At 41.3% G+C, this 24,095-nt stretch overlaps 1 protein-coding gene across 7 annotated transcripts in view; it reads left to right on the top strand.

Annotated features, from left to right (window-relative positions):
• PLEKHH1 (pleckstrin homology, MyTH4 and FERM domain containing H1) overlaps positions 1 to 24,095 on the top strand; it is a 53,855-nt gene that overhangs the window by 13,179 nt on the left and 16,581 nt on the right. For 5 of the 7 annotated variants that reach the window (XM_080595353.1, XM_080595355.1, XM_080595356.1 and 2 more), the window contains 15 exons: positions 2,162 to 2,224; positions 5,033 to 5,182; positions 8,216 to 8,299; positions 9,855 to 9,936; positions 12,876 to 13,879; positions 16,262 to 16,340; positions 16,988 to 17,076; positions 17,607 to 17,757; positions 18,764 to 18,903; positions 19,460 to 19,570; positions 19,947 to 20,033; positions 21,092 to 21,253; positions 21,962 to 22,042; positions 23,007 to 23,186; positions 23,318 to 23,426. In XM_080595353.1, coding sequence (XP_080451479.1) covers positions 2,162 to 2,224; positions 5,033 to 5,182; positions 8,216 to 8,299; positions 9,855 to 9,936; positions 12,876 to 13,879; positions 16,262 to 16,340; positions 16,988 to 17,076; positions 17,607 to 17,757; positions 18,764 to 18,903; positions 19,460 to 19,570; positions 19,947 to 20,033; positions 21,092 to 21,253; positions 21,962 to 22,042; positions 23,007 to 23,186; positions 23,318 to 23,426 — 2,572 coding nt within the window. The remainder of the gene's footprint in view (positions 1 to 2,161; positions 2,225 to 5,032; positions 5,183 to 8,215; positions 8,300 to 9,854; positions 9,937 to 12,875; positions 13,880 to 16,261; positions 16,341 to 16,987; positions 17,077 to 17,606; positions 17,758 to 18,763; positions 18,904 to 19,459; positions 19,571 to 19,946; positions 20,034 to 21,091; positions 21,254 to 21,961; positions 22,043 to 23,006; positions 23,187 to 23,317; positions 23,427 to 24,095) is intronic. The other 2 variants (XM_080595357.1, XM_080595358.1) reach the window with 2 other exon arrangements.

Raw genomic sequence — 24,095 nt, 5'->3', positions numbered from 1 at the left:
TGGATGTATTAAAACTGAATGTACTCCAGTGAGACAGCTGACACCATGGATGGGTGAAGCAATCACTTTGTGGATATGAGAAATGCAGTGGTTATTTAACAGTTCATATTAGGGCAACCCAACAATGTAGTACAGGAAGCTAAGAAAAGTGCAAGTTCATTTAAGGCTACGGAGGGAATTAGGGTGACAGAATGTAATTGATTTACCTGGAACTTCGCCAGACCATCCTGATTGCACAAGAAGTTTCATAACTTTTTAGTGATCAGGAATGGTCCCAACATAACTTATTCTGTCCTGATCAGGAACCAGGATTACTACCAACAGAAAACAAACTCGCATGAGGAACCTGCTGGAACAAGAAGACATTTTTTGTTCAGAACAGCGCTGTCTTTTTAAAATAATTTGAGTCATTCGTGGAGATCTGCAACCTTGTGGAGAATCAAGCTGTTATTCTAAGAGGATAGTCAGGGGGATAGATAGATTCATCTGAAATCTGTGCTCTGGATGTAGTCCCTGATGGTGTCAATTCATCAGAAAACTAGCAGAAACTGTTCACTCTGAAGCTACCATCAGAAACAGTCTTTGTTTCAGAAAGTGTATTATGCCTCCAGTTTGCATCTGTCTTTCACCAACATATGTTGCTACTACCTGTCTGTGGCTGTGACTGTTCAGAGACAGAGGGAAATTCCTTGGTAGACCACTTTTCCTAATGGACAGAGGAAAATGTTGTGCCCAGACAACTGCTGTTAATGTTAGATTGCCTTGATCTCAGTCTCTACCAAGACTCTCAAAGTCTGTGTTTGGTCAGAACAGCTATTGCTTTAGCTGTCTGTGCAATCTTCTGTGACACCTCTCATCCTCTGCCAAGATGTCCTCAGTGGTTTGTGGATTAAGCTCCATAGTCTGTGATGTCCTTGACTGCTCCACTGGAAAAAATATATCAGATATGTGTCATGCTAAATGTGGTGATTTGTGATCTTCGTGCTTTGTAGTTGATACAGAATGACTTTAAGTTATATGATCATTGATGTATCTATGTATGTGTACTTTTCTGATACGTTTGTCAATAAGCGTCAGTCCACTCATGATAAATGTGTCTCTATGAAGAGGAGAGTCTTATTGCTATCTAAAGGATAGGAAGTGGAAACAAAGGAATACTGACATCTCCTTTCAGGGTGATCAACACAAGACGAATAAGTTCCATTTTCAGAAGTATTGATTTGCTTCTCATAGTGTCCTACCTGACTTTCTTGGCTCTGATGCTTTGTCTAGTCATCAAAAGCATCAGGGTAGAGGAGTTGTTTCCCTTACAATCTTTGTTTGTTTGTTTGCTTGAGGCATGATTCTTTTAATCTTTTGAAGCTTCTTCTATCTCATTCTTTCATGAATAAAACACTAGTAAATGCTCAAAATTCAACGGAGCATTATTCAAATTTTGCAGCTCAATGGCTGAAACTTAGTCACTGAGCTGATATTGCTGGGCTATAATCTGAGACTCATCAAGGCAGGGCAGGTGGTAGAAGACAACCTTGCAAGCATCAAATGAAATCCTATTGCTAGTTTAAGAAAAAAAAAAAAAGAAAAACAGGGTTCTTGTACTTGAAGCAATGCTCAGATTAAAAATCGCAGAATTGTCAGTTTGCAAAGCTATTTAAAATGAGAAGAACAAGAAAACTAAGAACACCAATAATTCTGTCAGGTATGAGCCTGTGATGCTTTTGAAGTGACATTTCAGAACTTGTTGTGAGCTTTCTAAGATGTATTCATTTTTATTTGCTATTGTGAATAAATCCTAGCTGAAATAAAAACAGGAAAGGATGGTGGTCTGTAGACAGGCTTCTTGCAGGGACAGCCCATGGTGTGTAAATCGTAGAAATGGGGTCAAGACTCCGGGACTTTTCCCTTGACCCGTGTAATGAATGATGAACCTTACTAATGAGAAAACAGTTCCGGTAAATTCAGGTTGGGGCAGATGACTGGAAAAGGTCAAAGGCTTTTTTCCTGGTCAAACCTGACTACTTAACCCGAAAGATGCCAAAGATCTGTGACCTGAAAAAGAAATGGAAGGCTTTTAGGTCAAACAACTGAATGATGGATTAACATCTGGATGATGTTAATTTCTTCTTTTTCCCTCTCCCTCACTTGTCTTCTGATTCTGAAGATGCAAGAATTGGAGCAGAGAGTAATGGAAGCAGAACAAAGAGCTGAGGATGCAGAGAAACAGGTAAGAGATCATCTTACGTGGCTCTGGTACAAGCCCAGCAGGAACTTACTCTCAACTTCTTCCAATTCATCGTACAGAGAGCACTTTGCAGCACTGTAATATAGTAGTGAAACACTGATTCATGGTAGCGAGTGGATTTTCTGGTCACACTCCCCAGTCTTTGAGCCTGAGCTATGAACAGGTGCCTAAATAGGTTCAATACCTAGTGAAAACCAGCACCTTATATCTGCCTCTCTTTAAAGCCTTTACTTTAAAGCCTTCACCTGCTCATCCATGATTAGCCCACTTGATTATGGAAAAGGAAGGGGATGTTTTACTTCAGCTAAGGTGCAGAGATAAAACTGGCAGGCCCTCAGAAAACAAATATTTAACAGTACTGGTAGGAACTTGTCTACAAGTAGAGAAGTTTCTGCAGAAGAAGCAGGATGTGTCTGCAAAATCAATTGTTTTAGACTTTCTTTTCACCAATTACTGTTCTGGATGAGGGGCCAATGGAGAAGAGCAGTAAGCACAGGATCCATGGCATGATGGCTACATCATCTAAAAGTTAGGCATACTATGTAACCTAGTCCTTCTGTGCTCCTTGAATAACAGCTAAAGTGGCAGACTTCAACTTGTGAACATGCTACAAAGAATAATATACCCTTGGGAAACAGACTTGTACAGTCTGCACCGTAAGGAGTATTATAAACACAGCAGCCAGGAACTGTCCAAAATGTCTGAGAATGGCTGTCAAAGAGGACTTATGTAGTGAAGGGCTGAACAGAATGTTATAAGCAATGGGAAACACATTCCTTTGGAATCGGGAGCTTTCATCTGCAGAATGTACTATTCCAAGTCTTCATCAGTTTGGTATTAGTGAGATTTTCTTCTCACCAGCTTATGTATAGGAACAACACTATGTCATATCACAATGCTGTTGGCCTCTATGCTAGATTAGCAATTGCCAACCAAGAGCAACAATTGTTTCTGAGAGTGGTATCAGTAAGTCCACACACAACCAAGACAGGCAAAGGTAATGTCTCTGTGACAGCACCGTGAAGGAGGCTTTGTACAAGGTGACACCTCAGTGACAGGAATAGCGTCCTTGATGTGGGAAGATGCAGTGACACCAAGAAGCAGATGTCAAGTCAAATCCAGATCAGAGAATGGGCGACAAAGAACTTGACTGGGAAGGTGTAGGAAAGGGAACTGAACAGAAGTGGAGGTTGCCATGGTACTGCGGCCATGTGTTGGCAGGTCCTAAGGACTAGCAGTCTTCAAAGTTGTAGAGTCTGCCTTTCCAGGAACTTGGTCCCATCCAGAGAGGAATGTTGCTAGATGTATGCTTCACTGCTGCCTAGCTGCACAACATGTGACAGCGTAAGGAGTAGGTCCATTCCCTTCCACTAACAAGTGTAGTTGCCATGAATGAGAAGCAGCTTACAAAAGAGAGGGCTCCACATCAAGTGTAAAATCCCTTGTTATCTTTCACTCCAGGAGTCTGGGGGATTGGATTTGTTAATTCAGCAGGCTCCCTGTAGCTGCCAGCCTCAATTAAAGAAATCACATGTTTGCAGTCCCCACTCTGAGCCTCTAGCACAGAGTCAGCATTTGGGCATCAGACAGAAAGGAGGGGCCACCTCTTTTTACTATAATCACCCTAAACTCTAATGAAAACACATCTGACTCAGCAGGCTTAGTTTTCTGGTTCAGATGTTGGGCACCTACCTTTCGGATTCAGTATGAGGAAGAGGCAGTTTGCTTCTCTGCCTAATGTAGGCGGACAGGAAGACAAAACACGGCTGCAAGCGTGAGGTGTAGGCTGTTCAAAAGAGCATGAGTAACTTTCTTGCACAGGCTCTATGAAGTGTCCAGTTTATTGCCCATCTTCTGCCTTCCTGGTTCCAAACTCAGGCTAAATTAATAGTATTTAGAACTGGTTTCTTTGCAGATTCGGTTTCTCTGGGATGTGTTGGAACCAGATATTTTCCTGTTGTCAAATGCTGCATTTAGCAGGTTTGAGTTAAAGTCACAGAAACCAATTCAAGTTTAGAAGTGAAGGCTTGTAATCTCTTGCGATAGGACAAGGTGATTATAAAAGAGACTGGCATATTGAGAGACATAGATTTTGAAGAAAGCACAGAGGTTTTCAAAGTCAATTAAAGCTGAAAAGGGTCAGCAGCAGCTAAATTTTAAAGCACTGAAGCCTTGTCTGTAGTGAAGGAATGCTACTTTGGTGCTTCTCCTGCTGAGACGAACAAGTGGTGGTGCTGGCAGGAGCTCAAAGATAGGCAAAGCTTCTGTTAAATCTAAAATGGTAACACCTTACGTCTAGAGAAAATGCTTGTCAGAATGCCAGAAGTTGCCAAAACATTATCTTAAGCTGAAGACTGTAGGAAGAAGGAAGCACTCTTTTTGGGAGTGTTTTTTGGTGTATATCTTAGTGCTAAATGGTGGAAAAAAGCTGGCCATACTATTGCAAAGGAGGAAAACGCATTGTACCTTTCCCAAAAGTCTGTATAGACTATAGTGCCTGCATGGTCTCTCTGACCAATAGCATGCAAATATTTAACAATCCACAACGTGTTTATCTGTTCATTATTCAATTTACATCTGTTACTCCTTCAGCAATGCAAATGAATGCACAATGCTGTTTCCACATATGTGAAAATAAACTGTGACTTGAAGTCTTTCTTCCTATCCCTAGTATTTTTCCTATTCAAAACCACGACTTCCAGAAATACCCTGTCAGTCGGGGTCTTACCACTAAACAAGCAGCTTCACGTGCATTATTTGGTTTTGGTCTCCCTCTGATTGTCCTTACAGGTCAGAATTATGGAAGAGGAGATAAAACTAGCCAACATGAAAACCGGTGAATCAGACAGCACTCTGTACAGGAAATACCAGGAGCTGATGGGTACAGTGCAAGGAAAAGAAGACCTGATTAACAGACTGGAGACTCAGCTAGCGAAACAGGTAAAGATACCTTCTGTAGGGAGATCTGTAGCTTTCATGAGCTGGAGGGATTCTGTAATGCATGGTTCTAAGGTACAGCTCATGTCTCCATTGCATGTTATCCTCTTACAGCTGATCTGAAGGCAACGATGCCCTGCTCAGTGTGAGATTTTCTCCTTCAATTCTCCTTTCAGGCATAAGCCTCCATTCAGCCTCAGTAGCCCTTGTCTTTTCATTACAGGAGATCGGTCAGTGTCCTTGAAGGACTCACTAGGTCAGACCTGAGTCAGTAGTGAGACCCTAAGTTGTAATGCTGAAAGCTGGTGACAGGATTTCTCTGGCTATATAGGTTACTCCACAAATTCACTTTGGGGCTCATTTCTAACTCAGCATGTGCTGCATCTTTGGAAGGGAACTTTCACAGTCCTCAGCGACCCTTTGGCATAGTTCTTATCTTGCCAGATGTTTTCATTATAAAAGAGCAGCTCTTGGTCTTTTCCATTCTCAGTACATGGAAGGCAGGAACTAGTTCTACAGCAGGACTTGTATTTCAGCTCTGTTAAAGGCCTTGGCCCTATGGTCTTGTTTATAACATGAGGAATGCGATATGTTGCTAAGTAAATTACTTTCTTTTTAATGGAAATAGAATTTTACACAATTATTTTGCGGTTTGAGTTGCACTTTACATGAAGCTAATTGTCACCTATTTCAAGGGCAAAATAGATCAGTAAGCTGTCTGAACTTAGATCAAGGATAGCGTGGAGGTCAGGCATCAGGTCTTTGTGATACTCTGGGTTTCAGGTCACTTTCCTGGGCCAACTTACTCTGGCAGAATGTAGATGAAGTTTCTGCATTTTGGAAGAGAAAGAATGTGTTCAGAAGGAGCTACAACAGTGATCTTGATCTGGAAGCAGCTCTTGTAATGTAAGATGGAAAAAAATTCTGATTTACCCAGAAATACAAGGTGATTAAAATCAACAAACACGAGTTGGAAAAATGTTTCTGTTAGTAGAAATCTCTTAATTCCAGCAACAAGAGGCAAAATGAGACTTCTGGAAATGAAAGCTGAAGGTTGACAATTTCAGACAAGAAATGCTGTCTCTCTGGGTCACTGGTTTAGTTGCAGATGGGAGTTCTGGAAGGTCATTAAGGTCATTAATGTAATATTGCAATCCTATTTGTTTTCACTGGGTTGGAGAGAGCTGTACAGTTCAGAGCATTATGAAGAGGACACTGAGATCATGTCTGCACCACACAATAGTGTGGGACACAACGAATCCCTAACTGCTCCTGGATCTTAAAGCACAGTAACTGCTTCTACAGATGCTGTGCCTGAGTGAATTGGTTCTGCTCAGAGGCAGGGCTTAGTAAGCTCTGTGACAATGCTGTTGTAATGTTGCTGTTCTAATGTAGGACCTTAAGTAAAATCTTGATGTTGCACTTCAAAATATTGCTATACTACACAATGGATCTCCTACCACTTGGTCCCTGAATTATTAGGGAATCGAAGATGTAACCGTGTGATGGTTCTTCAGAGGACTATGGTAAATCCACTACGTTTGCCAGATTGTTTCAGACTAATAGTCATGTCTAATATTCTGACTCCACCAAAGGCTGGTACCTGATAATTAGGAACACACACAGCCATGTTCAGGGAGGAAAACTAAATCCTTCTCTTGAAGCATGAGATTAGATTACTTTTATTTCATTATCCTCAACTGCAACGTTTACTGCTGCCCATAGTGTTGCCAAGATCTATTTTAAGCTCAGCAAGCATTTTTGAATAAAAGCTTTTAAATGTGTGGTTGTGATTAAAATCATGTGCTGATTAAAAGTGATGTGAAGATGTTGGCTACTTCCTGTAATCTACTGTGTTTTTTGAGTGGCATTCAGTGAACACACACTCTTCAGTTTTCTTGTTGTTTGTTTTTAAAGAGGCATATACATTAACTCTTATTCTCATAATTAGTGGTATTTGTTCACATCATGGGAAAAAAAAACACAACCTAGCAGAGAAATTGCCAACTGCTACCAGCAGCTATTATCTTTGTCCATTTAATTAGAAAAAAACAAGGGCTAATTGTGCCATACAGAATATGTTCCCCCTCTATACCTTACTCCTAGAACTGATTTCTCCTTGTAGTTTAAATCATTGTGGAAGGCAGCGCTCCTGATGAACCACAGAGGAGATGAACAAAATGCTTCAGGTGATTGTAGTATCAATCCAATGCCTTTCAAAGGAAATTTCCAGAAAAAAAAACGCAGCTGAGAAAACATAGCTGCAAAAATGATGTTGTAGCAACATTGCCCAAGGAGCTCAGGTGGGGGAGGAGAAATGTTCATTATACAAATCACCAGTATTCCCATAACACCTTTGTGTAGATTAGAACCAGTTTGAGCCAGTATGTAAATATACCACCACTTACACCATCTAAAACTCTCTGAGCTGGTCTTAGCGTTTCAAGGTCAAGTTCTGGAGCTTTTTCCAAGCTGAGTCTACATCTTTATGTTCTCAATGAGAATATTGTGCGTTACAAATATATTGTTATGAGTTTCCATCTTACCTGCCCTTAAGATCTATACTCCACATCTGCACCAACTGAATCCCTTTGGCTTGCAAGCATTACACGATTTTATAAATCATCTACAGGCACTACTTACTGCTGGCTGAAATTTAATAAAGAATTGTGTGTATGGGGAGGAGGGATGCTACCGATGCTCAACAGCAACAATGCAAAACCATCTAAAACAAGAAAAGTGGGAGACTACTCAAATGAAACTGTGGGAGGTGGGCAATCATTACCCAAGTTGGATTTTGGTCTTCCCCAAGAGTCTCTTGAAACAACCCTCTGACTTTGACTCCAGGGGCCACGTAAAATAATTTAAAGCGTTTGACTTTTCATCGGCCAGCTGGATAATAATATCCAAACAGCAGTCTTAAATTTTACATCTGGAATGGGACCTACAGTGAATAAGTCACTCCTGATGCAGTAACCTGCTGAGAATACTGCTAGTTATGCTGTCCTGATGCATCTAATCTTTTTTTTGGCACAGAAACAGCTGAGGACTGAGGAAGCCAAAATTGTTCAAGAGAAAGCTGCCAAGATCAAAGAGTGGGTAACATTTAAGCTGAGAGAGGTAAGTCTTCAGCTTGCTGCCATGTTTCAGGGCCTATGGGTAGATGCAGTGACTCCACTCCCAGCATCCTCCTATGTAGCGACAATAGCATGAGGACAGTCAGTCTGCCACAGAAGCTTTTACCTTGTTTGCCCCTGCACGCATTCAGCTGCAGGACTAGGGTCACCCCTCTGACTTAGGGCTATTTACTGATTTGGGCAAACTGTGAATGACTGCCAAGTTGCTAATGCCCCAAAATGGTCTCTGAAGATTGTTTCATTTACTAAGCATGGATGCCTTTCCCCCAGCTTTCTTCTGCCTCTCCTTTTTATGAGGGTGCTGTTTCTGTATCTTTTCCTGACAAAGCAGCTGGGACACAAACACGTTATCCTTTGCTCTTCCTTAATTTGCTGTCCCTGACCAATGCTGATTTTCTACTGCCCAGAGTTTTCTCGTCTGGTCTCTCTCTTTTATCCATCCTGTAGGCTTATGTCTGCATCTGGGCCCAACTCAGTATCATCTAGAGTAACTAAGAGGTAGCAATGTGTCAGTACTCAGTTTTAAAGATGCTATAGTAGTTTGTGTCTGGGAGTTGGGCCTATCCAGTCTTTCCTTTTTATTCCAAGTTAAAGCCATAAATTTCCCGACCTATACCAGCAAATAATCTTTTGGAGGTGAAAGACGTAGTCTTTGTGGGCACTAATTGTGTTGGGGTGCAACTTTGTAATCTCATTACATTGTCTAGATAATTTGTGCTAGAAAGCTGTGCTTCTTTCATTCTCCTGGATGAGATAACTTAAGGTGCATCTACGGTACTGGCTGGTGCAGCACAAAAAAGGAAACGCAGGGTTGACTTAGAGTGACCTGCTGTGAGTCCAGGACCATACATTCACGTGTGTCTTTATTGGCAATGAAGTTCATGCCAGATGGTGATTCTGGGAGCATTTCATACATAAGTAGACCACTGTTGACTGAAGGACTATGCATCTACATTGTAAATAGGTTGCCCTAGATGGCACCATGAGGGCAATTTCAGCCTTGATTCCATCAAAGGGAAGCCTCTTCAGATGCACCATTGCTGTGTTTGATTGTATGTTGGGACACTTCAACAAAGATATAAGGAAAATTTGCAAAAAATCACTCATGAACTAATTGCAGATATAAATGCATCCATAATGTTTTTCTGTTTGATCCCCTAAATCGGGGGGATCTTGTTTTGCATGTACCGGGGGAGAGGAAAGATTCTGCTACTGGGTAGTAGTTATTTGATTGTCCTAACAGTTATTTCTGAAACAAGGGTAAGTGATAAACAATAGCAGGCAAAAAAATTAAAAGATCTATCTGAGAACTTCAAATGGCATATACAGAGGCTATTTAAGAAAGCACAGCAAAGTGTAAGTGGAGCTGCTGAGGAGAAGGATTTCAAGGTGATGGGTAGAATTCACACTTTTTTTTTTCCTTTTTCTGTTCAGACACTTGAATGTAAGTAAAGTTGAAGACTTGCTCTGTGTAGAGGAACACAAGTGCATACACAGTTATGCATAATTTTTCAGTTTTTGTTATTGTTGTTTCACAGCTTGAGCTAGAAAACTACCACCTGAAAAACTGTAATCAGAGGCTGACGGAGCAAATTGAAGCCCTTCAGGATACATTGCAAGGTAAATGCATTCACCTGGCATTGTAGCCTAGTAACCAGCACAAGAGTGGAAGGCAGCATTCCCGGGTTGTATTCTTAACTTTGTCAGAAATGAGCACTTGTGACAGTGAGCAAGCAGTATAATTGTTCTGTTTCTCAGTGGGTCTGTGTTTAAGACGGGAATAGCATTGCTTAGCTGCCTTAAAAGCCCTTCATTGATTTCCCATCTGGGACTGAACATAGACCCCTGTTTTGAGAGTCTGGTTTTGCCACTAAAATAAGCCAGCAAGCTCCTGAAATAAAAGCACTCACTGAAATCCATAGGAAAGCTCTCTGTTCACTTCAGTAGTGTGGGATATAAGTCCCTGAGGTATTTCACTTCACCTCCACACGTGAAGTATCCTCATTCCCACAGCTCTGCCACTTCTGCTGGCATGTGAATTGAGTAACTGAGTACTGAGTAGGCCAAGGCAGCAGCTGCCTGGTGTGCTGTTCAAAGCTAGGTTCTTCCGTGCTGTCAGGTTGGGGTGGAAAAAGCAGCTTACATTGCTAGTCCTTTTGTGGTTCTTGTGGGACAACAGATGGGGAACTTTGGTCTTCAGGGCTTGAAATCAACACCTTTCATCACAACACGTTTTAAAGAGGAAATTCTGTTTACCATTTTCTTCCTGTTTTTTTTTTTTTTGTTGTTTTTTTTCTTAATGGGGTTGGTTTGGTCACTTAAGGTGAGCTAGTTTCCAGAACTTCACTGGACATGCAAGCAAGGGGCGTTTCTTTGCTGCACATGTCTCTTTCTGGCATTCCCATCAATCCACAACAAGGGAATAGGGCAAAATTCCTTCTAAATCCCACCATGTTTCTAGCTAAATACTTTATTGAATAGGTTTTTCTCATCCCCTCTGACTCTGACTGTTTACAAAAAGAGAATGGCTGGTAAGCTGCGTTAATAATCTGGTATTAAGTGTTCCCTGTAGCCCAGTGCTCTGGGCAATGAACAGTTCTACCCTGTCCTCTTATCCCACTTTTTTTTTACTATGCCAGGCTAAATCCAGAGGCCCCTGCAGAGGGACAAATCTTTTTGCTTGCCACGCTAATAATAAGAGCTTCTTCTGCTTAATCTCCTGTCACATCCAGGAAGCTGCAAAAATATCAGTAATATTTAAAATTAAAATGAATGGCCTTTTTCCAGTCTAGACTAATGATTTGCCTCAGAGGCAGGGGAGAGTGTGTGCCAGGCCTGTCTGTTAGGAATAGCTAAGGTAGCATCCAGTTTCTTGTGCCTTGGGTGCCAAGGTCACAACAGCTCTGATGGTTGGTTTTTCTCAGCTGTATTTCAAGAAATGGGTTTAATTCTCCACAATCAACAATAATTTATTGTGCTGTTTGTCCTTCCCTCTGTTACTTTGTGTCTTCAGTTTGTTTCTATTTCCTCTTAACAATACCTGTAGAGTTTGATGTTCAGGCAGCATTTTCAGTCATGTATGGTGAGTGTGACTCTGCACAGCTTTTTGTGAATTCCAAAGCTTGTTATGAGTTGTTGCTTTTCAATAAGGTAACATATAAATGCCAAGGTAAGTGAAAATCATGAAGTGATTGGTGACCACACACCATCCTGCCAGAGGTCATACGCATACTTAAGTAGCAAACACTGGAAATCTAGCTAATCTAGAAAAAGAGTACTTGAGAAGATGAGACATGAAGAAACATAATGAGGCTTTTTCACAACCACAGATTAAAATGACAAAATTCTAGACAACTTCCCATTTCCAGATAACAGAAGTAAAATGCTGGTGTGCCTGGCCCAGAGAGATTCACGGAGCTTTGCTTCCCAATCTTCTTTCAGCCTTGCAGGAGTTTTGGCACAGATGTGTTGTGGTACTGAGATAGGACTGCAGATGTGGCTAATCCCTGAGGTTTCTTGTCCCTATCCCAACTGTACAGAAGCAAGACCGAACCTACCACAAGGTTAATTGTGGCCTTCTTGCCTAAGCTTAGTGCTAGGAAATAGAGGCCTGAGTTTATAATCTCCTGTGGGATACCACAGGAGTTTGGCATGGTGGACAAGAAGCATGGGCAAAGTGCAGGGCTTCAGCATAGGCTTCACTGATCAGTAATATCCTCTGCTACTCCAAGTTTTATCCACGCTTTCTTATACCCTAAAGTTCCTATTCAGTAGAACTGAACAGGAGAATTGAAGTCAAAGGATCCGTGCTAAGCAGTGTTCTGGTTACTTAGGTGGTTTTAGACAAAGTATTGTGTAGATAGGTGCATGTCCTTCTTATGGCTGTCTTAGGGGAGGAGACATGGTTGTAGTTAGGCATGAAAGGACTGCTGTACTGGGCTAGACTGAAAGCTTGCCTAGGCCAGTATCCTGTCTTTCGGTTCGTTGGGGAAGCTGCAGGAAGGAATGTAGAAAGCACTGCCAGTAGAGCTGTCCGTCTCTCATGTACCCTTCCAGCTTCTGCTGTCAGTTTGTTAGGAACTTCATAGGTCAGAAGCTCTGCCTGAACTGTTACTTGTAGACACTGAAATTACTTTTTCTGGCCAATCTTTTGGACACTGCAACATTGCATTTCCATGTTTGGGGAAAAGAAAAAAAGGAAAAAAAAACCACCACACCCACACCACCACCTTACTTCTTCAAATTTCAAACACATCACCTGATAATTTCATAAGGTACCCCTTAATTCCACTTTTGTGAGATTAATTTAACAGTTATTAATCGTTTCCTATAAATCTTTTCTGTACCATTCCCAATTGTAAATATCCAACACTTTTGTTATAGCTGACCCCACAGAATAGAAGAGAGATGGCAGTAGTCACAGTGAGGCCAAGGTCCTCCTACAGCCTGTCCAGTTATGGCTGCTATTGAAATACAGCTGACGCAATTTACGCTAGCAAGCAACGTTTTAGACAATAAAGAATTTGAATGCCCTAACCATATATTCTCCTCCATTGTAGGTATGACCAGCATTTCTCCCTTTAAATCTCTTTGGAGCTGTAATTCTCTGAAGTCCAGAGCACCACAGGTTACTTTACCTGAGAAGATAGACCAGAAATCTATGCTTCTTGCACCTGGTTTCAGGCAGGTATGTCAAACAAGACCTACCAAACATGTTTTCTCTACAACAAGCATCGTCCTTGCCAATGACACCTTCACTGAGGATGGAGAGGATAAATCTCTGCTTTCTCAGAACACACTGAAGCTCATGTCTGACCCATCAAGCTGGAATCTCTCTGCAGAGAAAGACATATTTTCAACCATAAGCTCTGAACACGGGTTAGGGTGCTCTGATCCTGTGTCTCTGGACCCTCCAGCTGAGCCCACAAAAATCCTTGAGGCTTGGACTTTCCGGTCTTCATTAGAGGGAAACCATCACACTGTGAGCACCTTGCAACAAACGTCTTTGGATGGAGTTGGCTCCTCTGATGATCTGAGTGCCAGGTTCCGTTCCCACCGCCTGGATTCCACTTCCTCAGGAGAAATAATGAGCATGCTTGAGGGCCCCCTACAGACTGCTGGGTCACCCCTGGCTGTGTCAACGTCGGCTGTTCCAGCAGGTTCCGTCTGTCCAGGGCGGGAATGTGGCCTGGGAAGTAGTATGACCTTTCCAAAAACACGGACTCCCAATGCACCAAGAGACAGTATCCAACTAGCCAAGAGACATTACAGCCAACCACAGTCAGGTGCTGGTTCTTTCCATCGTGTAACGAGCTTAGAGGCTAGCACCTTCCAGCCCATAACAGACTCCCCAGTCTGCCATGGGCCAGTGGAGGAAACAGACATTGATGATTATAGGGTGCTGGAGAAGATGGAGACGGAAGGTGGCCTGGTGAGGGAAGAAGCTGGAATGTATGAGATCAAGCACTTAACTGCAAAGAGAGAAGCTGTGAGTTCTGAGGCTGGCATACTTGATCCAGGAGGTAAACCTCCCACACCACCGCTGCACAGATTCCCGTCATGGGTAAGAAACGCAAGGACACCAGTCTGAGAGTTGCTGTTCATCTTTGAGTAGTGCCTGGTAGTTAGCCTAGAACAGCTTTTGGTCTCAAACAATCATTTCCTTGTGACATAAATCACATTTCCGAACCACCTAGTCTGGCAGTTCCAAGGATGGGACATGCTACTTCCACTGACAATTTTATTGTTTCTCTTCCCTTTATTAAAATATGTATATATATATATAGTACTCAAGAAACAAGTAAAAACAAAAGTCAATAGATGCTGCATTGTGGCTGGTCCTTATGGGTCATCAAAAGTCCATCCTTAGTTCTGTTGTTATATGTTTAAGATTAAAAAAAAAGAAAGAAAAAAAAAGTTTTAAGTGAAAGTGAATGGACTAGACCAGGTAAGTTCAGGGTCAGAAGAAGCCGTAAATACAAGAACAGATATGTGGACTAGATGTCAGCATTCCTATCTCATGGTATTCTTTTGCTATCAGGAAAATTTCGTGAAAACAATTGGTAAAGTTGAGTATACATGTCTTATTGCTTATTTTATGTGAGAGAGAGGTCTGTTATTGTCACCTTCAGTTACCTCTTAGTTCAGAGGGCTGTGTTTTTGCTAATGTGTCAATCCAACTGATAAAACTTGGTGAAAATCAATATAGTATCCCAGGAGATAAATCAGGTTTTTTTTTCAGTTTGCTTTTTTAAAGGCATAGACAAACAAGTGGTTTATTGAAGGTGCAAAGTCAAGCACTGTGTTAATCGTCATGTTTTATTATGTGTGTTGTTTTTTTTTTTAATACAAAAACTTAATTTGTGATCTTTGGATGTGTCCTTTATGATACCAGTCTAAACCCCAGTATAGTCATAGCTGGTTTTCTGAAGGAATCTCTTGTTATTCAGCCCATTGTATGGAGCTGTGTTGGGAATGAAGCTGGACAGTGTAGTGAAGAAACTGCAGTTTTCAAGATATTTTATTTGTTGCAGAAGTCAGAAGGGTGTCATGGGCAATGCACTCATTTGAAAGAAGGGAAATAAATCTGAGATTGGCTTCTGTCCCTTTCTCTAATCTAGAGTTCCCATGTAAGGTTCTTCCAGTCCCGTAAGCTAAATTTTTCACAGGTGATTGCTAGCTACCCACACGCGTGCTTTCTGAATGTCCAACTGGAGACTGGCAATTAAGTTTGATTAGAGAAATGCTGAACAGTCTATCTGCTGTAACTGTATTCAGTAGTTTTCATTGCAGACAATGTTATATGATGCTAAATTCTCAGAAAGTCAGGTCATGGACATCTCAGAATAGGTACTCCAAAGACAGTGGGTACTTGAAAGAACCTAGTTCTGAATTCGTCTTAGATATCTAAGAGATATAAGTATTTCTTAGGGATAACACACATCAACGTCCCTCCCAGTGTTTCTGTAAAATCTGCGATTAATGTTTGTGAAGCATTACAATATTATACTCAGGAACACCACAGGAAAGCTTATGAGAAAATCCATTGTTTTGGTTTCAGGCCACAGTCAGATGAGTGTATCTAAGTATTAATAGAATATTAAATAGTAGATTAATTAGTAAGAAATGTCCATTTTGTGCCCTGAATAGGAAGTATCTGGGGAAAAAAAACTGCACATATTTCATTAGAGGCTAAATCACATTGCATAAGTATGCAGAAAATACGAATTCTGTTACTTCTTTTTTTGGTGTGCTTGACTTTGCAGTCTTTGGGTACATTGGTGTATACGTATTAGGCATGCTACCCAATAGTGATTGTATGCTTTAAGGAACAGCAAGAGGATTCAGACTTCTAGCTTTGATTTTATCCATTTTAGAATGGTTGATGTTTTAGAACATTATACTTAGTTACAGGTTTGAGTCCCCCCCCTTGGAATTTTTTTAATTTGTGAAGCACTTGGAGATCCTTTGTACTGAAAGCTCCATGTGTTGTTATAACCGAGACACAAGCTTATCAAGAACATTCCAGGTCTTTCTTTCATTCCCTTATCAGAGAATGGGAACCCTTTGCAGGTGGTGACTCAATAATTTGTTCTATTTTAGGGCTGTTCTTGATTCATTTTAATGCATTGCTCATAAAAGAGGAAAAAATACCTTTTATATGTTGTGATGCAATTATTTATTGACAATTACATGTAGGCGTCCCAGTCTGGGTGTCATCTGTAGCACTTCTAAACCAAGTCTGATGTGATTCAGGGAATCACACGCACATGCACGTTTCCACTAATGGTCATTTACCCAACATCTGGTGAAATGGAGCAAGTTTTCGTAGAGGGACATTCCTTCTTGCCCCAAAGGGTTATGTGATTCTGTGACATGAGCATTTTTTTCCTGCAGGAATGGTGTTTTTGACTGACCATTGCTGTTCATGGTATTATTGTTCCAGGAAAGTCGAATCTATGATATGGCCAAGTCTGGCATGAGGCTGTCTGAAGCAGCCGCTGTGAACGACGCTTCCAGCTGCTGTAAGTTCAAGACATCTTTAAAGGGGGTGACAGTATGGGACCTGAGCATCTGTCTGTTTTCAAAGTAAATTTGATTTCACAAGTAGCCATGATAGAGAAAGGAAGGGCTGAAGGTATATGTGATCCTGGGGATGGCTAGTGCTGGGCTCTTAGTGCCCCACGTTCAGTAACATCTTCAGGGGGCTCTTATCTCCTTCCTCACTTCATTGAAACTGTTCTGCCCCAGCATGGTTGTGACCTGCTTTTAGCCTTGTGATTTCACCATTACTTTCCCCTGTTTGTGAACCGATGTGGAAGAGGAAAGTAGCCATGAAATGGGTCCCAGTGAGGGTGGGAACAGATTGCCCATGATGGCTTTTACCTGTTTGGACATGGTCTGCAATCATACCATGGGGAGCATGGGGTGGGTAAGAAGTGTTACCAGCTAAATGAAGAGAACATTGCAGCTGCCTCTGGTAGTTGTATGTAATTAATAACACATCTGCTAGCCTGTCTGGGGCCACATTGTCCAGGATGACAGTCTTCTTCCATTGTATTCTGAAGTCTCTACACGAGGTACACACGTATATGCACCTCTCCATTAAAACCTGCTTCTTTTCACCAGGTTGTATTATTTATTCTCTTGCTCTCTCTCTGAATTTTCCCAGTTTCAAATTTCTCACGTTCAGCTTCTGGGCCATTTACCGGTCTCATCCACAGAAACATGGCAGTGCCAGTCTACACTACGCTGAAGGGGGTAAGGAGCTATCTCACTTTTCTTCTTATGAAAAGCATGGGCCGGGGCTACCACTAATTTGAGAGAGAATGGGGTGAAGCTGTGCAGAGAAGGAAAGAAAGAGAATGCTAGGAAGGACTGGAGACCAAAGGAATGCAGAAGGAGCAGCAGATCATTAAAGTATTTAGAAATACACAACGCTGCGGCAAGTTTTGGTCCGCGAAGCTGCAGTATGCATCATGAAGCTGTAGAAGCCTAGGGCTGATGGTGGATGTAGTCTATAGAATGAAATGGAAGAGGAATCTTGAGAGCTCAAGGGGAAGAATTAGGTTTGTGGAACAATAAGAGGGTATAATCAAAGGAGACCCAAACAGATGGGACTAGAAAGTCCAGCTTGGAAGTTCACAGACTAGAAGGGGAGGAAATGAGGAGCCCTGGGACAGCAGTGGTCAAAGCAATGTGAAAAGCAAGGGCCTGCTTTGATTGCTGTCTCCTTATGAGAAGAGATGGGCCTGGAGAAACTCTTTCCTTACAAATTTTCTGTTTTCCAGAAAGCCACACAGATCAGCAACGTGCCTTTCTTAGATGAGTCTTCGGGCTCTGATGATGACTGTGGCTCCCATGCCAGCTTCAGGAATTCTACTGCTGGATCTGAAAACAGGAAAGCTAGCATGCCGGGCAGCCCTCGTGCAGTGAAAAGAGGTAAAGTGGGAGTCTTGCTACTGTGCTGCATGAATGCTATCCCCCCAGATGAGGCGAGGTGTCCTGAACAGTGTCGTCAGTGACAAGCAGGCAAATGCGCTGCCTTGGTGATGCTAACAACTTGACACAGCATACATGCAGGCATCAGTAGCTTTAGTAGAAGCCTGTCCTTTCAGATGGATTTTGCTGCTGGTAGTTTTCCATACAGACAGTTGCTAAGCTAAGATTGTGGGAAGGATTATTTTCCAAATTAATCATACATTGAGTGAACCATCAATACATTTTCTATGACTTCTTGCAAGCAAGCCAATATTGACACATTAAAGAAAATAGTGTGTTTGTTTGTTTGTTTGTTTGTTTTTGTCTCTATCACTGACTGATGATTCCTTGACCAGGAAGCAAATTTTTCCAATCTTTGAGAGGCATCAAGTAATTTGGGTCCTAGCTAGGACAGTTTTCCTTGATTTCTGGGAAGGTCAAACTGGGTCCTAGAGTGGAATACTCATTACAATTGGCAATCAGTAAGATATAACCTCGCTAAATGTAGTTTAATTTTTGTTGTGATGCATAGGTTGATGTGTGGGCAATGCCCACCAGTGGTGGAAGATTCATAAAAAGCAAAGCCCACTTGCTGGTGATGGAGCCTTTGGTTTGAATGGGAGAGGACTGAGGCTTTATAATGGATGTTTCCAGACCGAAAACATGTCGTCTATGCTTTAGATAAGAAGTCTGTTGATTTTTATCTCTATTTATTCAACAGCAGATTTATTTCACTGTTAGTATCCAGAACTTTCTCACTGCTTGTCTTCCTAGGAAAAAAAGTCTCAAAAGTTTGATTAGTGTAATGTGAGTTTCCAAAGTCTGATCTGATGTATTCTTCCTGAGCTAAGGAGCCTTAATGGTGGACTTAAAAACATTTTCAGAGTGCTCATTATCTAGGTGCAAGTTACACCCAAGCCTACTTCTGCTTAGCTATGATTCTAATTCTTTCTTTTATTTTGAACAGGTGTTTCTATGTCCTCACTGAGCTCTGAGAGTGACTATGCCATCCCTCCTGATGCCTACTCCATGGATGGGGACTATTCAGAGCCAGAACATAAGCTACAGCGGACATCTTCCTATTCCACTGACGGTGGAATCTGCACTGTAAGTCTTGCTACGTCAGTTGTGAGGGGGTACAAAGAGGGCCTTGGCCATGAAAGAGAAAATGATATCTACAATATATTGAGTTCTCTGACGCAAAATGATAGTATAGTATACTGGACTGTTGGTCCGGCTGGTTTGTAACAAAAGATGCCTCCTTAGGCTTCAGAAGAAGGTGCAACTTCTGTTACATGGTCAGATAAAAGCACAAGCATTGAGGGCTGTATTCTTTCCTGACAACCTGTACTGTTTTCCTGTGGTCATGCTCTCCTTTAATGATGGCCTTATACTTTCGTGACAAAACAAGTTTGGAAATTCAGAGGAAAGCGGAAGAAATGATAGTGCCTTCTTCACGCAGTGTTTACAGCTGCTTAGAAAGTCTAGGACTTTCTTCAAACTGAGCAAAGAGCGCTGACCTTGGATGAATGCTTATCCCATCTGACGATGTAAAGAGAAACCTGACAGAGATACAGCAGATGTCTGAGCTCAGTTTCATACTGTTATTTGCATGGAAGCGTGAGAGGTGCAAGATAACCCCACCTTGCTCTTTGCCCTCCAGGAATCCATGGAGAAATCAGGTTACTTGCTGAAAATGGGCAGTCAGGTGAAGATGTGGAAGAGACGATGGTTTGTTTTAAGAAATGGACAAATCATGTACTACAAGTCTCCGGTGAGTCACTGAGATATGTTTACTCCTATGTGAAGGCTCAGGAGGAAGGCTGCCTGCAGAATGAGTTCCAGATTGGTAGCACTGGCAGATTGGGCAGCCATGGACAAGCTTTCCCCAAAATGCCCTGTCAGAGTTTTGTATCTGACCCACAGGCTCAACCATGGATCCTGTGCTCAGGCAGTGAAGCTTTTTGTGGTGGCAGTTTCCAGGAGTTGAATGGTTGTTCACAAAGGCAGAAGTTTGGCGCCTACTGGTTAACTTTGTACAGATGACATAAATATGCACATTTATTTATTTAGTTAATGCTGCAGTTAGGTACTCTGAGACTCATGTAATTTCTTCCTACTGAAAGAGTTGTTGGCTTTTCTTTCCCCAGAGCGATGTTATCCGCAAACCACAAGGGCAGATGGAGCTGAATTCCTCGTGCCAAATTGTCAGAGGTGAAGGGTCCCAAACATTCCAGGTAAGCATTGCTTTTTCATCCTGCAGGTAACCACACGCTTGATGGCTGGGTGATTGAAAGCTTATTTCAGGCAGAGTAACACTGTACATCTCAGCTGATAAGAGCTAACTTTATCTGCCTCCTGTATTTGTGGCAACAGCCAGGCAGTTAGCTTTATAAATAATGGGGAAATTGTAACCAAAATACAGCTTTTTGACATTGAAAGAAATTCTCATTTATTTTTATTTTGTTTTAAACTGTAGCACTTTCTTTTTGCAGTTGACACTGAGAGCTTGAAATCTGTGGGAAAAGTCATTCTTAGAAGACCTAGAGCTAGAGCATACATAGGATCTTCTCTGAGACACTCCTCTCTCAAGATCTCCAGCCTGACTTTGCATGTGTAATCTAGTGAAAGATGTCCCTGCCATGGCAGGGGGGTTTGACTAGATGATCTTTAAAGATCCCTTCCAACCCAAACCATTCTATGATTCCGTCTGGATGATCTGAAGAAAAATCTAAAGCTTTGGATTGCTATTGTAATTCAGTTTCCAAAGCATTAAAAGTTAGCCCATCACTGGGCTTTTAAGTCAATATTGTTAAAGGACATTGTAAAGGAGTCACTGAAGTTTCTGTCATACTCTGACTGAAAGGCACATGGCCTGGTCTGTGAGCTACCTTCTGCCTTTATGAAATCGAAGTCGCTAAGGCTCAATACTCTTAAATCCAGTGTCTTGCCTCTCAAAGAGTAACTAACTATTTAAGGCAAAAGGCAATACAATGTGAAGGATGCAAAAAATATTCATGCAGCCACCTTTAAAATGAAAAAATTAGCAGCAGCACTGAGAAACAAGACAGTATGAGAGAGCCGCAATGCCCAAGAGAGCTCATGGGAATTTGTTTCATATATATGAGTTCCAGATCTTTCATTTGGGCATTGAGAGTTAGCAGCTTTTTTCTTATAAAAAAAATCTCTCCTCAACCACCAAAAAATAGTCTGTATGGGATAATGAGACTCAGCAGCTGAAAAAAAAATTGTGTAGGTATGCAGATTTGTACTTTCTCACTACTTTTCCTTCCAGCTCATGACAGAGAAGAGAACCTACTTCCTGACAGCAGACTCTCCCAACATCCTGGAGGAATGGATTCATGTCCTACAGAGCATCCTTAGAGTGCAAGTGACCAGTCCTGTTGGTGTTCCTCACAGTGATGCTAAACCTACCGTGAAAGGCTGGCTCACCAAGGTAAAATACTGCTTTTGACTTTATTCAGTTTACCTCAGTATTGACAGTGTACCAGCCTCTTGGTTTGCACAATAAACGTCAGCAATAAATTAGTATTTCAATACCCCCTAGAAGAATGTGACAAGAAAGTGACAATAATATGACAGTATTCCTCTGCATGTCAGAGAGGAAGGTTTGTATGAGTGATAAGGAATAGGACAAACAAGGCTACTGAGAGATACTGACTTTGTCAAATAGTGAGTAGTAACATATATAGCTTATGGAGGCTTTTCTTCAACAGAACTCACAACGCTTCAGAGTTTAAACAAACAAAACCCAGGAAAGTGTTAAGTGTGACATTTACCTAATCTGAACTTTTTGGTATAGGACAGTTTCAAAGAAATGGCTTATATGTTCTAACAAAGCATTTATTTCCATAATAACAGACTGCAAGTGTATAAAGTACAGTGGCTGGAAATTAATCTGCTTTATGCCATTTCCATACATTATCTTCCACAAGCACCTATGTCCCATCCACTTAGATGGGATGTACCTACCTGCTTTTGAAAATGGGGCCCTGTATGTTTTGAGAGGAGCTTATATTTACGTAGAACAAATAATATATGCAAGATTGTAACAGAATTGAATTGAAAATAGAAATTCTAGAAAGTTGTGCCAGCAGTACTGCTGATGTTAAAAACAGTATGTATTTCTCTGTCTTCCGTATAGGTCAAGCATGGTCACTCTAAGCTGGTCTGGTGTGCACTGATTGGAAAAACTTTTTACTACTATCGAAATCATGAGGATAAGGTAATTCATTTTCCCTTCTTGTTCTTGAACCCTTCATTCCCATTTCTTATGAAACTTTCTTTCCTTTTACTGCTTCTGTCTCTACTGCTTCAAAATATTCCTTGGCTTTACTTATCCCTTTCTAATAGCCTCTTATCCATGAGAAGAATATATTATTTCTGAAATAGCTAAAAAAATAAAATAAAATTACAAAAGACTTAAAAGGCAAGCGACTGCTCTTTCTGCGATCAGTATGTATCTTGTTTCTCACTATCTACATTTGGCCTTGTGAAAGCTTTAGCGCAGGCTGTTTTATACAGTAGCCAGTATATTCTGCATACTGTCATGAAAAGAAGGAGCAACAACAATATGGAAAGAGGAAGGTCATTTAATCAGTTCTTCCATTTCTGGAAGCTTGGCCCAGTGTTCCATTATTTTGTCTAAACACATGTTTTAGCGTATCAAGGAATACTGTGACTCATATTTGGAATTGACCTTCAGAGCCAGCACAGCAGATACCCTCTGTGTCTCAATCTACCTCTTTATGTAATTTTAAAAGTACTTATTTTCCAGTAGAAAATAAGACCAGGGTCAGGATCCAGTAGCTCAAGATACTGAACAGTTGACCATCAGAAAACACATCCTACATTGGAAAGCCAATGATGTAAACACAACCAATAAGTATAATGAGAGGAGGGCAATGATTTATGGAAAAGATCATATTTTTTATTTGCATGTTCTCAGTCTGACCTGTAGATGCCCCTGCAAGAAATGTGGTAGTACCAGAGTTTTAAAGTACTTTACTTGGAGAAGGTTCTATAGAAATGATATAAGAGGATATAATTATATTAGCTAGGCAGTGAATTATAGTTAGTTCCTTACGTTTTACAGAACTGCTAACATTTTGAACGGGGTTTTCTATCCCAGTGTTCCTGTCCATATTTATATACTAACTATACTTACCTAGCTTGCTTCCTCCTTCTAGTGTCCCTTAGGACATCTGCCTTTGCGTGAGTCCAAGGTGGAAGAAGTGGACCGTTCCTGTGACTCTGATGAAGATTATGAAGCCACTGGTGGAGGACTTCTCTCATCCCACTGCACTTTGGTGATTCACCCACAAGACCAGAGTCCCACGTACTTACTCATTCGCACAAAACATGAGAAGGTAAAAATGGCAGTCCTTTTGGAGAGCAAGAGTCTTTTTGGGATCAGCCAACAAATGGGGAATATAGGCTGAAAGTGTTTGTAGAAAACAAGATCCAAGTTGACCCACGCTGTTTTCATCCTTATGCCTAGAATACCTGGCTGTACCATCTGACAGTAGCAGCTGGTAGCAGTAATGCCACAGTGGGAACATCATACGAACAACTCATTGGAAAACTGTTGGATGCAGAGGGAGACCCTAGTAAGTAGAAACCACAAACTGTTTTTCATGGTAGAAAAGCGTAAGGAGGGATAATTTCAATTCTCCATTTTAATCCAGCCAAAAGTGAGGAAAGGGGATTCTCAGTAGAACAGCATGATGTGCTGCATTTCACCCCTACTTCCACAGTAACAGCTTGAGAGGGTACAGGCATTGTAGTGAAATTAGACAAATCTGTCACATTGTTATGTTGTTTATCAAAGCATCTGAATCTTCTGTAACATTCATTAAAATTAAGAAGTGGAGCTTTAATTTTTCCTGTAATTGTTGGTCCTGATTTTCCTTTTGTGGGAATCTTGACTGTACAAACACGTGCTTTCTTCTGAGTGCACACACTGACACTTGCCTTCACATCTGTTCCTCTGTCCACGTGCATAAACCCTCAGACATACATCCATACTTGTCTGTTCCTCCTCATCTTTGGTATTCACTCATTTACATATGTTTGTGCACCGTGTTCTCAAATGTGTATTAACACGAGCATTTGTACTTAATACTCTTTCCTGCACACACACATTCCTACACTTGTCTGCAAACCTTATTTAGAGTAGTAATTTGTGTTAACAAAGTTCCCCATAGCGTGTGGCTGCCTTGGCAGAGCATATGTCTCATTTGAGTACACAGCTGAGCAGTTTCTCACCAGAATCCAGC

Source organism: Anser brachyrhynchus, assembly GCF_964034855.1.
Source record: "Anser brachyrhynchus genome assembly, chromosome: 5".
Lineage (NCBI taxonomy): Eukaryota > Metazoa > Chordata > Aves > Anseriformes > Anatidae > Anser > Anser brachyrhynchus.
Note: the sequence above shows the minus strand (reverse complement) of the source record. Positions and strands in the feature narration are given on the sequence as shown.